At 41.1% G+C, this 15,855-nt stretch overlaps 2 protein-coding genes across 6 annotated transcripts in view; one reads left to right on the forward strand and one right to left on the reverse strand.

Annotated features, from left to right (window-relative positions):
- Nucleotides 1-12,104, forward strand: mlh1 (mutL homolog 1, colon cancer, nonpolyposis type 2 (E. coli)). 2 transcript variants are annotated; one of them, XM_085182645.1, is made up of 20 exons: nucleotides 1-489; nucleotides 731-821; nucleotides 1,586-1,684; nucleotides 1,764-1,837; nucleotides 1,935-2,007; nucleotides 2,088-2,179; nucleotides 2,253-2,295; nucleotides 2,405-2,493; nucleotides 2,591-2,703; nucleotides 2,804-2,897; nucleotides 4,747-4,900; nucleotides 5,200-5,537; nucleotides 7,699-7,841; nucleotides 8,180-8,288; nucleotides 8,363-8,426; nucleotides 8,499-8,663; nucleotides 8,767-8,859; nucleotides 8,942-9,052; nucleotides 9,141-9,289; nucleotides 9,451-12,104. In XM_085182645.1, the coding sequence occupies exons 1-20, from the start codon at nucleotides 383-385 to the stop codon at nucleotides 9,524-9,526; spliced, it is 2,277 nt and encodes a 758-aa protein (XP_085038771.1). In that variant the 5' UTR covers nucleotides 1-382; the 3' UTR covers nucleotides 9,527-12,104. The 2 variants fall into 2 exon arrangements, with proteins under 2 accessions (XP_085038771.1, XP_085038770.1); XM_085182644.1 differs by lacking the exon at nucleotides 9,451-12,104 and having other exon boundaries at nucleotides 4-489; nucleotides 9,141-9,391.
- Nucleotides 11,426-15,855, reverse strand: part of lrrfip2 (leucine rich repeat (in FLII) interacting protein 2) — a 20,888-nt gene continuing 16,458 nt past the window's right edge. For 2 of the 4 annotated variants that reach the window (XM_085182639.1, XM_085182640.1), the window contains 9 exons: nucleotides 15,238-15,408; nucleotides 15,059-15,151; nucleotides 14,590-14,682; nucleotides 13,823-13,924; nucleotides 12,904-13,036; nucleotides 12,606-12,776; nucleotides 12,439-12,518; nucleotides 12,228-12,332; nucleotides 11,426-12,139 (listed from right to left, as the gene is read on the reverse strand). In XM_085182639.1, coding sequence (XP_085038765.1) covers nucleotides 12,029-12,139; nucleotides 12,228-12,332; nucleotides 12,439-12,518; nucleotides 12,606-12,776; nucleotides 12,904-13,036; nucleotides 13,823-13,924; nucleotides 14,590-14,682; nucleotides 15,059-15,151; nucleotides 15,238-15,408 — 1,059 coding nt within the window. In that variant the 3' untranslated portion in view covers nucleotides 11,426-12,028. The remainder of the gene's footprint in view (nucleotides 12,140-12,227; nucleotides 12,333-12,438; nucleotides 12,519-12,605; nucleotides 12,777-12,903; nucleotides 13,037-13,822; nucleotides 13,925-14,589; nucleotides 14,683-15,058; nucleotides 15,152-15,237; nucleotides 15,409-15,855) is intronic. The other 2 variants (XM_085182641.1, XM_085182642.1) reach the window with 2 other exon arrangements.

The raw sequence follows: 15,855 nt of genomic DNA on the forward strand, positions 1-15,855 counted from the left end.
ACCCGCGCTGTCGTCGAAGATTGTGTGTTTAGGAAGATGCGTGCCTTTATCTAAATAAATTAAAAATTCTGTCTAAAATATGTCTCCGCAATTATAGTTTATTTTTAAAATATATTAATAGTTTTAAAACATTTATTATAACGGTTATTGAGGTATTTGAGGGACCAACATTATAATTTCTGACATACCCTGACATTTTCAGGCGGAGTGAGTGGTCTGTTTGTTTGCTTCCTCTCTGGTCACAAGCGTGCTCAGTTTCGTGTACAGCAGTAATGCTGCACTTTAGCTTAAATAAATACCGTTTATTCCATATGTTTGCGTACTCGCACGTTCTGCCTGCCCTTTAACTTTAACCAAACTACAAGTCAGCAGCACTGTAAACATGGCGGGAGTTATCCGGAGGCTCGACGAGACTGTTGTCAACCGCATTGCTGCGGGAGAAGTTATTCAGCGTCCTGCCAACGCCGTCAAAGAAATGATTGAAAACTGGTAAATTAGCAGCTATATAAAGAGCAGTTTCAATAACGTGAGCACTAACGTTAGGATATTTAAGTCACTGTACGACTAGTGACTTAAATATCCAAGTAGCGGGATTAATAAAGGTGGCCATACATGGCAGGGGTGACTGTTTACATCACGTGTAACATAGTAACAGACCTGTAACTGTCTCCTCTTAGCGTGCAGTGTGACCCTGTGGTAAATACACTTTTGTGTTTTACAATTGTTCCAGTTTGGATGCAAAGTCCACAAGCATTCAGGTGACGTTGAAGGACGGCGGACTGAAACTTCTTCAAATTCAGGACAACGGCACTGGCATCAGGGTGGGTGACACATGAGGGGAGCAGGGCGGAGGATCCACCCTTTTAGTTGGGTGGCTTCTGCTTTATCATTACTCAGTCAGGGTTAAGCTATTTTGGTTTTCTTCTCTCACTGAGTGTGCTAAGTCTTTCCCTGAACTGAAAGACGGAAGACACCAACTCAAGTGTACTTGTTAACACATTTGAACATTTTATACTTGAGCTGTTTTCTTGTAACTACAGCCATTTTTTCATGTCTTCTAACAATTTGCCCCAGTAATTTGTGGTAACATTAAATATGACAAAATGAGAAGTAATATAAGTATATATATAAAAAAAGGATTGATTTTTCAAGAAAATGTAATTAAAATGACATGATTTTCATGTTCCAACCCACAGGGATGTATTGTTAAATTGTATAAATCTTAGTTTTGACCAGATGGAGAATTACATAGTACTTACTCATAATTACTTGTCACAGGCTTTAGCTTTCGCACCACAGTGAGGAACAAGCATACAATGATATATGACTATAACAACTGATTGCATGAAGTTAAAACTGAATGAGTGCCTAAGCTTACAAACAAGCTTACAAATGATGTTTTATGTTACGTCAGACATATTTATGCTATGAAAAACAAAATTCTTTGTTTGGCTTTGATTAAAAATCACTTCAAATTTTAAGGGTCAGTATGAAGGGTTGCCTCAGAATGACCCTGCTGGTAACGTTATGGTAGTTTGTTCAGAATATGCTGTGTACCAAGTGAAACTCTTTTTCACTACTGCAGAAGGAGGACATGGAAATCGTTTGTGAGAGGTTCACCACGAGCAAACTTCAAACTTTTGAGGACCTTTCGAGTATCGCAACCTATGGATTCAGAGGAGAGGTGAGCTGTGCACCTCTGTCTGCCTTCACTGTATTTATTTGTTCTGCATTACATTTATTGTGTTTGTTCTTGTCTGCAGGCCCTTGCTAGTATAAGCCATGTTGCCCATGTGACTATAACCACAAAGACTGCTGATGCAAAGTGCGCTTACAGGTACTGTTGCATTCCTTATCTGCTCTAAAGCCTTACTAAAGGCTACAAAACAACTAGGATGTCAGCTCCCTCATAAATTTGTTGTGTTCTCTTGCAGAGCCAACTACAGCGATGGCAAACTAAAAGGCCCTCCCAAACCATGTGCTGGAAACCAGGGAACGCAGATCCTTGTGAGTTCTCCCTGCAGATGAGCTGTTCTATAAAATACAATTTATAGATGCTGAGAAGCTGCTCTTCTTGTTGATGGCAGGTGGAGGATCTTTTCTATAACGTCTCCACCAGGAGAAAAGCTCTAAAGAGCCCGAGCGATGAGTACTCCAGGATTGTAGAAGTGGTCGGCAGGTGTGGGTTTTATTCGTATCTCATGATTCTTGGTGAATTTGCTTCAACTTGTTAACATTGTCTTACTCTGCAGGTACGCCATACACAACTCAGGAAAAAGCTTCTCTGTCAAAAAGGTAAGATGTGCTTTATTTTTCATTTAAATTAAATGCCTCCCTCAAGCATGCAAAGCAGTTTTCTTCAAATAAACTATTTGCTGTCTGTTTTTGTGACTCCTCTTTCCAGCAAGGAGAGACCGTGGCAGACGTAAGGACTCTTCCCAATGCGTCTGTAGTGGACAATATTCGAGGGATTTTTGGCAACGCAGTCAGCAGGTATTCCGGCAAATCTCCTTTGATGAGCGCTGCTTTTTATGCGACCTCTTCTCACCTCTGAGCTGATTGCATGACCGGCTCTGTGGTATGTTCCCAGGGAGCTGATCGAGGTTGCCTGTGAAGATCAGAAGCTCGCTTATAAGATGAAAGGCTACATCTCAAATGCAAACTATTCAGTCAAGAAATGCATTTTGATCCTGTTCATAAACCGTACGTACCACAGAAACTTACTGGAAACACAGCAGTTAGCATTTAATCTTGTTAGCTGCTGTGTTTCTGTTAAATGAAGCTGTCTTCTGCGATGTCTCAGATCGTCTGGTGGAGTCGAGCGCTTTGAAGAAAGCGATTGAGACAGTTTATGCTGCATATCTCCCCAAGAACACACACCCGTTCCTTTACTTGAGGTAATGTACTTTACCTGTGTGGTTTTGTGTGTGTTTGCTTTTTTAAGTCGTACACCTGTTAATAACAACAATAACAGTTAGGCTTAGCAGGGGGAAGACACATCTTTTTGACATTCATCTATCCTTGTAACTCAGTTATCACAGCTTGACCATCGCTTGAAGTTTTATGCAAAAGTTCTTGTTAAAAACTTGTTAAAACTGGACCAGGCACATAATGACGGGTGTGTTCCAGTATCATCCAGTGCTGCCTGGTGATTGGGTGAGTTTAATGAGAAATCCTCTTTAGTAGTACATTTTTTTCCTGCCACAGAAAAGACAGATCTAAATATTTGGGAGATCAAGGAGAAGAGACAGCAGGTTGAGCTCAGTTTCAATTCAGTTTTCTGCAATTCACAGAGAACTCAAATGTGTGTAAGACAGTTTATTTTACACTTACAACATTAAAGTGAAGTGGCAGACTTGAAGTTTGAAAGGGGCTGTGTGAAAGAAAAGTCTGCCAACGGTCTGTCTCAGCTGTCCTGGTCCCAGAGTACACCCTCTGAATTTTGTACAACATGCTAACTGAAATATTACTCCTTGTAGAAAATTTCAGTGTCAGAGACCTTGACATTGTTTAGTGGACCGGTTTTGTTATTGACATAGTCTCTTATCTGAAAGTAATGCAAGAGGTTGTTCCTATCTTACATTCTTGCTCTATTTGATTAAAGGTCAGTAGGACCACATTCTCCAGTTGGTCTCTAAAAGAAAACCTCACAGTCCATTGTTTAAATGACCTGGTAAGAAATCCGGATTGGTAACAGTTGGGGAAGATGGATGTTATTTCAGTTCTCACTGCAATCCATTGCACTTCCCTCCAGTCCTTGAGTGTTTTTATTGTGATTGGGTTCCTACACCAATCTTTTACAGTTTTCATATTCTTCATAACAATTAGGTTTGAAAGAGGGTGCTTAGACGCTGAAGATTCAATATAAAGCTTAATTGAAGACGTCTCAATTGATATTTTCTAAATTCTATGAAGCTGCAAAGTTGACTTCTTTATGAGTGCCCATCTTTTGGACCAGATGAAACTTTCTTTTATATTTTTAAATTTTTTTACTATTCGAAGCGAATCATCCTCGCTTGATAGAGCAGATGTGGGAGAACATTGATCTTAAGAAGTAAGACCCCGTGTAACCAGGACATAGGGAGTGAGTTGTAAAGTTCAAGATCTTGCTTAATCTTATTGCATAAATAAGCTTTAAACATCTGATCAAACTGGGATGTTGGAAATATACCCAAGTAGACAAAACCCATCAGAGACCATTTCTAAAGGGGAGGAAGTAAAAGATTTGGGTGTTTGTTGCTGACATAGCCTCAGATTTGGAGAAATAAATTTTTATACCAGAAAAGGTGCTAAATAAATGTATCATTTCTATTAGACGATTTACTGATTTTTGTAGGGTTAGACAAGAATAATAAAACATCATCAGCATATAAAGTAATCTTATGAAGATCCTGACCGATTGCAATCCTACAGACTGCAGGGTCACATCTTTTTGTATCAGTTAACGACTTTATAGCCAGACTGAATAATAGTGGCGACAGGGGACTGTTGACTTCCTCTCTTAAGAGTTTTTAGACCTAACCACATTAGCTGTAACAGTTGCCATAGGGCCATTAAAAAGAACCTTAAAGGAGTTAATGAAATTATGACCTAAACCAAATTGTTCAGCTTGGTCAAAGGGCTTCTCTGCATCAACAAAGACCATCTGTTGCTTGTTATTGACATATCTGAATCACATTTAGGACTCTTCTAACACTGTTTCTTGAGTTACAACCTTGAATCACTGTTGTTTTCTAACTTTCACAGCTTAGAAATCGCTCCTCAGAATGTGGATGTTAATGTTCATCCCACTAAACATGAAGTGCACTTCCTGCATGAGGACAGTGTCATCGAGAGCGTTCAGAAGCACATTGAGAGCAAACTCCTGGGCTCCAACTCCTCACGTACATATTTCACTCAGGTATGAAGTGACAAGGTCTCTTTCTTACTGTGCCCCTACTGTTTCACGTCCACATTATCTGACGTATTGTGCACCGCCACGTGTTTACTGCAGACTGTAGATAAAAGATGGATACAGTCGCTTTCATTTCCTGCATTTCTTTTAAAGCTCAAATTTAGCGTTCCTGTCTCCATCTTTGTTTTTTTGCAACCACAAGTGACAACATTTGTATGAAAGGCTTTTGCCCTGGCTTCATCTTTCAGCAGTGGAAGTTACCACCAGGCCATTTACAGTCTATGCCCATCTCTGTCTTTGTGTAGACGTTGTTGCCGGGACTGTCAGTCTCAGGTAACACCGAGGTTAAGGCCTCCAGCACCACATCGGAGTCTAGCGAGCGAGTCTACGCACATCAGATGGTGAGGACCGACTGTCGCACACAGAAGCTAGATGCCTTCCTCCAACCGAAGGAAAAGCCGCTCCCTGATCCCGAGCCTGCTGGTCCCAGCAGTGGGCAGACTGCGATCAAAGCCATCCAGGCGGACAGCATAGAGATGGACGATGTAGATGACTCAGACATGCTGGAGGCGCTGGCTGAACAGGAAGCAGAGGTGCCAAAGGGCGAGGAACAAGGCAGCGTCGGTGCTCTTGATAATCAGAGGTGAATGACATATGTGCAGCAGCCGCATCAGATTGTGTGAGTCAGCAGGGATTAAAGACTCAGTCAGGGAGTAACTTTAAGTGTAATCCTGTCAGAATTTCTGCAAGTTAGATCAGGACAAGTCTAATGTACGATTGATCCTGCACTGTGAGCAAATCTGAACATTGACCTGCAGCAAATGAGTTGTGTAAGAGAGCAGAAAGAAGAATGTAAAAGTAAACATGGATCAGCACTCACTGATGAGACATCACCCTTAGGGCCAATCAGTAACAAAAGCAGTGTTGTGTTTAACTAACAATGGCATTTAAAGTTACAGCATGTCATTTTTTTAAGGTTATTTAACTGAAAAAAAGAATGCTGTGCTCTTAAATATGCATTGAGGAGTGTATCAATATGTCTTCCAACAAAGTGTTGCTTTCTCATTAAATTAGAATTAATACAGAAATAGAATTAAATACATAGGAGCAGGCGATGGTTTGTGAAACCATGTTGCCAAGTCATATTGAATACAGTGGCTAAGATGGACATGTTTTTATCTCCAAAAGTTGATTCTGTTCATCTGGACGTAGCGTTTTCTGGGAGAGACGTTTCGTCACTCATCCAAGTGACTTCTTCAGTCTGGAGACTGAAGAAGTCACTTGACTGAAGAAGTCACCGTTCATCTGTAGCGAGTGTGACTGTCACTCCACCGTTTACCTCACCCGTCAATATCTGTCCACGTCTATTTACTCTGGTGGAGGCTGTAAAACCTTGTGAAAGGGGTCTGATACCAGTTGATGAGTCACTGAAAATCACTCCTGTGTAATCGCAGCGATAATGAGCTGAGTTTTTGAGGATATCCTGAACCTTTCTGTTGATAAGCGCCGCTCTTTTTTCAGCTGTTAGCTGTTGTTAGCTGGCGCTGAAAGTGAAACTTTCTTTAAAGTGGATCTAAAATCACTCTCACAGGTAGTGAATAAACTCTTATACAATGTGAGTTTAACCAAATAGTTTATCAGAGGGAAGGTGTGATTCCCTGAAGAAGTCACTTGGATGAGTGACGAAATGTTTCTCCCAGAAAACGCTACGTCCAGATGAACAGAATCAACTTTTGGAGATTTATTTTCCTGGATGATTAAGAATGCATCAAGACGACATCTGTTTATGTATGTGGCTAAAGATTGGCCACACGTACATGAGGTAATAGTATACCACCAGGCTCGAGTATCCTAAGAATCACACTTTCCCTCTGATAAACTATTTGGTTAAACTCACATTGTATAAGAGTTTATTCACTACCTGTGAGGGTGATTTTAGATCCACTTTAAAGAAAGTTTCACTTTCAGCGCCAGCTAACAACAGCTAACAGCTGAAAAAAGAGCAGCGCTTATCAACAGGAAGGTTCAGGATATCCTCAAAAACTCAGCTCATTATCGCTGCGATTACACAGGAGTGATTTTCACTGACTCATCAACTGGTATCAGACTCCTTTCACAAGGTTTTACAGCCTCCACCAGAGTACATAGACGTGGACAGATATTGACGGGTGAGGTAAACGGTGGAGTGACAGTCACACTCACTACAGATGAACGGCCAGAGATGTTTGTCCTACAGCAGCAACTGTAGCTGGCATTATTGCATTATTCACTTGAATATGGAGGAGTAAGAAAACAGAATTCAGCTGACTGTAACCTACTGACATCTAGTGGTGAGTTTTGGCGAGACAGTTGTTAAAACATGAACACTGAAGATCCTTCATAGATAGATTCCTGAGCTGTAAAGGGTGATTAAAGAGTTTCAGGCAAAATTTAAAGTGAGCCAACTACGCAGTACAAAACAGCTGTGACAAATCAGACAAGAAAAGTCAAACATCTGGCAGCTTCAGAGCCACATATTCCTCCTTGTTGTAGAAGTAGATAAAGAAAGGATAAATATTGGAGTTAGCTTAGCAGAAACATGACTCCAGATGAATACTGTTGGTTTCTTCTGCCCCCAAGTGGCCAACAAAGAAAGTCATCCAGTCCAATCTTGGAGTACATGTAGACTTTATATTTTTAAGACAACAAATATCTGCAACTAAATGTGTGTTAACATGTATGATCATTGGCACATCCTGTTAAGTCCCACAGCATTTTTAATGTCACCTGGTGTGATTGGGTCTGTGTGTGTTATTGTGAGACAGGAAGCGACCGAGGACAGAGCAGAAAGAGCAGCAGCAGGAAGAAGGCGAGGACTTGACGGCCGCAGCCACGCCCAAGAGACGAGTGATCAAACTGAACAGCATCAAAGAGCTGAGAGCTGAGATCACAGAGAACATGCACAAAGGTGTGGCGTCACAAAACCTGCCCTGTACCTCTGAGCACTAGCGCCGAATCAGATCTGGGGAATCTCCATCCCGGCTAAACTGAGCAGTCCAACATAAGAACCTCTTTGACTCTCTAAAATTTTCCACTGATTTGACTTCCTGCTCCGGGGCCCAGGTCGTTTTTCATAACCAGCTTTACAACACTTCTTCTGCTGCTACATCATGCTCTCCTAATGATTCATTCGACCTCTCAGCATGTCTCAAATAAACTCTTTATTGATGAACTTTAAGAGCAGTTTTTGTGATTTATATAACAAAACAGAGCCAAACATGTTTTATTCATGCACATTCTCTCCAGGTCTTCAAGAAATGATGCAGAACCACTCGTTTGTGGGCTGCGTCAATCCCCAGTGGTCTCTGGTGCAACATCATACTAAGCTCTACCTGCTCAACACCAACAAACTCAGGTGAGAACCGTGAAAAAACTCTGTTCAGCTCTGCTCTTTCAAGCTGGATGTCTCATAATGTGTTTCTCTTACAGCCAGGAGCTTTTCTACCAAATACTTATTTATGACTTTGGAAATTTCGGTGTACTCAGACTGTCTGTAAGTAAAGTGTACAACGTCAGTGAGTAGAAAACACTGTGTGGATCCTAATGGTGGATAATGTGTTTTCAGACCCCAGCACCTCTTTATGACTTGGCCATGTTGGCTTTGGAGTCAGAGGAGAGCGGCTGGACTGAAGAGGACGGTCCCAAAGAAGGCCTGGCTCAGTACATAGTGGACTTCCTGAAAAAGAAAGCGGAGATGCTAGAGGACTACTTCTCCATGGAGATAGACCAGGTCAGAAATATTCTCTTTAGATAATTTCTGCTTGCATTTCAACATTGTTCGAACTCATGTTATAACTAAAAAAGAAACCAAACCCAAAACACATCCACAACAGGAAGGAAACCTACTAGGACTCCCGCTGCTCCTCGACAACTACACCCCAGTCATGGAGGGTCTCCCCATGTTCATCCTGCGCCTGGCAACTGAGGTAAGCTAGATCATAGCCTCTCCATTTAAGCTACAATTCTGGAAACACAAACTGAAGACCTTTGTGCGGCGATGTCGTGCAGGTAAACTGGGACGGTGAAAAGGACTGTTTCAGAGACTTCAGCAAAGAGTGCAGCATGTTCTACTCCATCAGGAAGCAGTACATCCTGGAGGCCGAGCCAGGAGAGGAGCAGGTGTGAATACTGAACTTTGCAGAAATTGTCCAGCCAGTTATGGACCTTGTTTTGTCTCGTGTGAGGTGTAACGCTCGTGACGTTTCAGGGCACTGAGGTGAACTCTTGGCGGTGGAAAGTCGAACACCTCATCTTTAAAGCTTTCCGAACCCTCTTCAGTCCTCCGAAGAGCTTCAGCGAGGATGGCACTGTGCTGCAGATCGCCAACTTACCCGATCTCTACAAAGTGTTTGAGAGGTGTTGAAACTGCTCATCATGGCTGAAAAAAATCAACTATATAAGCTCTTTTTCTTTTTCTTAAATAACACATACTGTAAATAAATACTTTATAGAAAACAAGACTTCACATTTCTGTCTTTATGAGTAAAAATTCTGTTATAAAACAGTCTCTGTCACAGGAAACCCTTTCTGAACGGCTTACTGAAAAGTGCCAAGGCTCCACATGGTTTCCTAACAGTAAGACTTCAGGCATGAAGCCAGGAAAATAGAAGTGGGTCACAAGTCCCATAACGAAACCCGAAAACGTGCCAGCAAATGAGCTCGACTTTTATTACTTCTCCATTCCACCTGTCAGTCGAAGCTGTTTCAGCACTCTGTGTGAAGGAAGTTAAAGCAGCTCTGCTAGTGTTTCCATCAACACCTGAGGGACAGTAACTAGTTTAACACCCGCAGAAGACCAGAAAAGTGAGTGAACTGTACTTAACCTGATTTACTCTGTTTTGTTTTTAAAGAAGAAAATGAACCTGAGTTATTATTAGTGATTCCAAACGGGCACAAATTAAATTCTATACTTTAAACACATCTTTTGATTTCAGAGTTTCAAAAGTGGAAATTGGTGCAGACTTCCCTCGCTCTATGCATAGAGAAGCAGAAATCTAAAAGACATGCTCCACTTTTTAAGATTCCAAAATCAGCTTCAATTCTTTACTCGCACATCACAGTAACACAACTTGAAGTGAAGAATTCTGACAGCCCCTTTCAAGTACTGCTTAGCAGTGGGATTAACGTGTTAAAAGACATTCATGGGAAAGAAAGTTTGACTGGAAACAACAGAAGAAAAGCAGATAATATTTAATAAAAATGGTCCACAAAATTTGTAGTTTTGTTCTGTGGCTTTTTTGTAGCCTTCACTTTCAGGGCAGTAGGAATGACAGGACACCAGATGTTAGCATGAATCTTTAGCTTGGCCATTGAAGTATTTTTAGCTCATAAAAGAATCACTAAAGGGCCATAATGATGGGCTTCATTTGAGGTTTTTAAAATCCTCCTGGTTTGAAATCATCTTTCAGGATGCCAGCAATTTGACCATAAGATGGCGCTATAATGGTTGGGTTGAACATTGAAAGAGTATCCGGTGTATGTGGCTAAACCAGCATTGTCCTCGTTTGGCCCCTGATAACATTTTGGGCTTCTCTTCAGTATTAGAATCAAATGAAGACCTCTTGGTTAATAAGAACAGCTTAGTTTCTCTTCACTGGCTCCCTGTTGAATTAATTTCATTTCTTCTCACATGAATGAGAAATGATCTCAACAGAGCCTCAGTCTCAGAGTGACAGCTTAGTTCTTGTTCTAAGAGTATCCAAAAGTGGCACATCATCAGCCATCAGACCCCTCTCCTGTCAAACCAGCTTTTAGTTTAGGTTCAAGAGACAGAACTTAAGTAGGTGCACCTTGCTAGTACCAGGCTAGACACCCCTTTGCCTTCAGCACTGTATTAATTCTCCATGGCATGGATTCAAAACAGTGTTGGAAACATTCAGCAGAGTTTTCGATACATGCTGATGTGACAGCATCACACAATGATCCTACCTTGCAGCAGAAATCAGCCCAGGGGGCATTTTTCTTTTTAGTCTCAGTTTCCTGTTCTTGGGTGAAAGGAGTGGCATCCAGTGTGGTCTTCTGCTGCTGTAACCCATCTGCTTTAAGGTTCAACATATTGTTGCAGAAGAAAATGCTCTTCTGCACAGCTTGGTTGTGATGAGTGGTTGGGTTATCATTATTGTCCTAGCAGCTTTAAGCAGTCTGACAATTCTGACCACTGGCATCAGCAAGGGATTTTCACCCAGAGATTTGGACTCCCCTCTGTAAACCCTATGATGGTTGTGTGGGAAGATCCCAGTAGATCCCCAGTAGTACAACAGTTCTACTGGGAACTGTTCTAACATGTAAAGTGCCTTAAGATCTATGTAGAAATAATGTAGGTCGATTGTCCTACATAAAAAAATAAAATAAAATGGAATCCACACTTCTGTAAATGACACATTTATTTTCAAGAAATCTTTTAAATATTTGAAAAATTTCAAAGAAACCGCAGCAGACACAGTTGGTTTTATATATATATATATATTCAAATAATAACTGCACCTTTATTTATTTTATTTTTTTCCTTTTTAAATACATGTACCTGTTAAAACAATTATTGTTTTATTAAGCGGTGCAGACCCCCAATCTCCTGGTGTGAAAAGGCACTTCACTGTGTGAGAGGAAGTCAGGAAGGTGCGGGGCTGGAGCAGCCATCAGGGTTGAATTGTTTAAAAAGCATCATACTCATTCATGCAACTTATGGAACAAAAAAAAAAAAAAAAAAAAAAAAAGCACATCAAAAAAAAACAAAACAAAAAGTACAGTCAAGCACCCAGTCAGAGGGAAATAAATCTCATGGATAACATGTAGTATAAAGCTCTGAAATTTTAAGTAGTGAGTAGAGAAATGTCCTCAGATGTATCTCCCAGCAACTCGTGTAGTTTTATTAGTTGTATTTCTGAGTTCATTCCCACACAAAACCAATGTCTCTGATTCAAATAAACAAAGAAAACAGTTCAGTTCGTTTGCCTGTGCTACAGGTTTTAAGTGTTTTTGGTTAGCTACAAATCTCAAAGTGTTACAGCTGAAAATGGAAATGTGCTCCAGTCGCAATATGGCAGTCAGAGGTCTGAGGTGCGAATTTAAGGGCTTCTGTGGTGACGCTGCCTTGCCTCATTGCTGTGACAGAAGGGCATTCCTGTTGGCCTTCATTTTCTCAAGGCGCTTTACTAAGTGGTTGTTGGTCATCTCCATCTCCTCTACCTTATCTAAAGCTGTGCGCAGCTGTGGGGGAGCAGAGGGAGATAACACAGTCAACATTCTGCCACATCAGGTTTGTGCTCTGGGCTAAATCTGATTTAGGTGTTGTTACCTCTCTTTGAAGTTTACGTTTTTCTGCTTTAAGTTCGTCCTCGATTTTCTCTGCGTTATCTGCCGCTGCCTTGTACCGGGAGACTTGCCCTTCAAGTCTGTTAATCTGGGGGAGAAAAAAAATCAAAAACAAAACCCGGAACGGATTAGTTTCCCATTTTAGCCACAATACAAACTTTTTTACTGAGGTTTCTGCAAAACATTTCACTTACATTTTGATCCATTGTACCCATTTCCTGTTCTGCTTTTGAAAGCTTGAATTTGTATTCACTAATCTGTCTGTTGGCATCTCCTACAGAGAGCAGAGTTTCAACGTTAAAACAAAAAGGGGTGGTTGCGGTTTAGCTGTCGTGTAAGTCAGGTAGCGAGGTCAACTTACTCTGCATTTCAATAAGGTGCAGGTCTGTACCGTTTTCCATCCTCTCCCCATCTGTGTACGAACTGTCCACCTTTGAGTGTTTCTGTTTCTCCTCCTCCAGCTGATTCTTCAGTTTCCTGATCTGAGCCAAAAGTTCGTCCTTCTCCTCTGCCAACTTCCGTAGCCTGACATCTACAAAACACAAGGAGAGTACATTTAATCAAGCTGAGAACTTTAGTCTTTTCCAAGGAAAAATTGATGAAATGCCTAGCTTGCTGTAAACATTCCCACTATATAGGCAACAGATGGTCCAACTCACCCAGTGGACCCTCTCCTGCAGACTCCAGCACCTGGGCGGCCTCCTGGGAGACCAAAGTGATCCCTGAGGACGGAGACTCGTGGTTGACATCTCCGTTTGGTGTACCATCTGGGATGATGACCAGCCCATGTTTCTGTAGTTAAGGAAAAAAAAAAAGCTAGCTGAAGCCTTGTTCTATTATACTTTTTTTTTTTTATAGGATACCATCCCTCACAGTGAGTGCTGTGGTTCCAGGATGTAACAGTTAATGATTTGTAGATGTTTAAACGTGTGGATCGAGACATTCATTCCAATGTTTTACACCCTGACACTGCACAGGCTGCACTAATCCAAGCCTGAAAGAACAAACTGGACTGAAACAACAACTGCTTGATGAGAATAATGATGGCTTCAAACAATGTTCTGCTTGTGTTCTGACAAGTTTTGCAAAACACTTTAATATTATTGCAAAATTTGATATCAGATAACGTCACCCCATCTGGCAGTGGGTAAAGAAACATGACTCTAGTTAAATCTATTGAACTGTTACAACAACACGTACTAGCAGTGTGCATTCTCATCATCTGAACTCACATTGCTGTTAACAGGAAAGTTAACATGTTGAGATCCAAGTGCTACAGTGATAATGTTTGCATACATTAGGAATTTTATTTAATGAAACGTAGTCAGGGTCAAGAACAAATTCAGCAGTTACCAAAAGTTATGCACAAGTAGGAAGCAGGGGAAAAAACAAAAAACGAATTAAAATAAGTGAAACAACAAAGAAAGCAGAAAGAAAAACAAAGCGGTGGAAGTAAAAAGTATAACAACAAAACAGCAGGCTTAGTTCCAAGAAGAACAAAAACAACAACAACAAAAATCTTTTGGCCAGCAGCTCTTTCCTGTAACCTTTATTTTTTTTGTCATTCGGTTGACCTACCTCTCCTGCTTTGGATTTCCCCTTGATGTCAGCGAGCTCATCTCTGAGCTCATCTCTTTCATTCCTAATGCAATCAAAGTACTCTTTCTGCCTCTCTAGGGCCTGGCCACATGGATGAGAGAAGACAAGAGAGAGGAGAAGAGGCAGAGAAGTTGGATAGACTTTGGATAGACATGCAATGCCACACATGCTGGAACAAGGCAGGTACCATGCACAAACATGCACTGTGCATATCGAACAAAGAAGAGGGACGTAATAACAAACAGCACACGAGCAGAGAAGGACAAGGTGACGAGCTTTGAGGGTTAAAGGGAAAGATTAAAAGGAAAGGTAGAGCACAGGGGGTTGAAGGGGCACTGCTTCTGATTCTCACAAAAAAACTATACATTAACACGATGCTGACTACATTAACAAATTGACCGATTCACAGATGGAACATGCATCTCATGCTGCAATTTATGGACTTAATGTCTCTTAGAGTTCACATGACCATCCTTCCAGAAATGTTGACCACAGCAGGCTTTAACGCCGTGCCAGTACACTGTTATTGTTAGCTGAGGCCACACAATCAAACTGAAATATGTTATTTTGACGTGCAAAAATCCAAACCGTATGTGAATGGGTTCTGTTATGTGCTAATGCCCAAGGGTCTCCATCATGCAGAGACAGCATGAGAGGCAAAAGAGCTGGAGCGGAGAGGGGGACAAACCCCACAGCCATCGATTGCCTCTCATGTTCTGTCAGAGCAAAGGCATGGGACCTCCTACCGCAATCTTTTTGTCCTTCCAGTTTATCGTTTCCTGCAGGTCAAACACCTCTCTGGTGAGGGCATCTAACTTAGTCTGCATTTTCTGGCTCTCCTGGAGTGGTGTTGAGCAGCAACAAGAGGACACAACACAGGACAGGAACAAAACAAGAAAAACTGAATGGAACAAAGAAGTGAAAATGCACATGTATACAGACAAAAAGGCAGACACTGGTGAAACAGTGTGAAAAGACACTAATTAGAGCAGATGTAGCTGGAATAGGAATAGATATAGAAATGAATGATTGATAGGATATATGGGATGGGAAGAACTGTCAGAGCAATAGACAGGATCTATGGTCGAGGATCTAGAGGCAGGCCAGTGCCAATCAGTCCTTGTCAAGCTAGCGCAGTAGTTTCCAAACATCTTCCGCAGCCAGTACAGACACATCAACACTAGGCTGAGTGTAAAGTTTAAGGTTCAACAATACCTCTATAAGCTCATCTCTCTGGCGGATTCCCTCTTTCAGTTCCTCTTGTTTATGCTGGAGAACTGTACATGTGTGTTTTTGTCTTTCTAGATCCTGAAAGCACAGACAGAACATTTTAGCCACAACTCTTCTGTAAAGAGTTTGTGACGTTACCGGTTACCACACGGGAGATTTATCACCTTCGACTTTTCTTCCAGCTCCCTCTTCATCTCTGACATTTGCTCCTCCATCTCCTCTATGACATCCTTGAGTGTGTCCACTTGATAGATGAGGTTGGCTTTGTCGTTGTCCAGCTGTGCATTCGATACCATGGCTTTCTTGTACTTCTCCTCTACCTCCGTGAGTGACTCCTGATAAAGGTTTGCAACATGTTAATACGTAAAAAAAATAAATAAATTCTTGCACACTTCACCTACATGCAACAGGTGCGTTCTCTGGTATAAGAACAGCTTTTGTAACATCAAACATGAAATGGCCAAACATACTACACATGTTTAAGTTTCAGATTAATAAAAAGATATTTAAAATACAAAACTGCTATTAAAAATACTGAATATGTAATTTGGGACTATGTAATGCACAAATGGTGAAAATGGTCACACAATAATAAAAATGCCTTCAACCACTTTCAGCAGTGAAATAAGGCAGGAAAAAAACTATGAGTGCACCAGAAATTAGAAAATCAGTTAAAAGTGCACCAGTTGTATCCAACTATCAAGAACATAAGATTGTTAGTAAACTACTCTTATCAATAAAAACATACAGTTTCCTTCCTTAGAGGACAGGAAGTTGCTGTG

This window comes from Neolamprologus multifasciatus, chromosome 13, assembly GCF_963576455.1.
Source record: "Neolamprologus multifasciatus chromosome 13, fNeoMul1.2, whole genome shotgun sequence".
In the NCBI taxonomy this organism is placed as follows: domain Eukaryota; kingdom Metazoa; phylum Chordata; class Actinopteri; order Cichliformes; family Cichlidae; genus Neolamprologus; species Neolamprologus multifasciatus.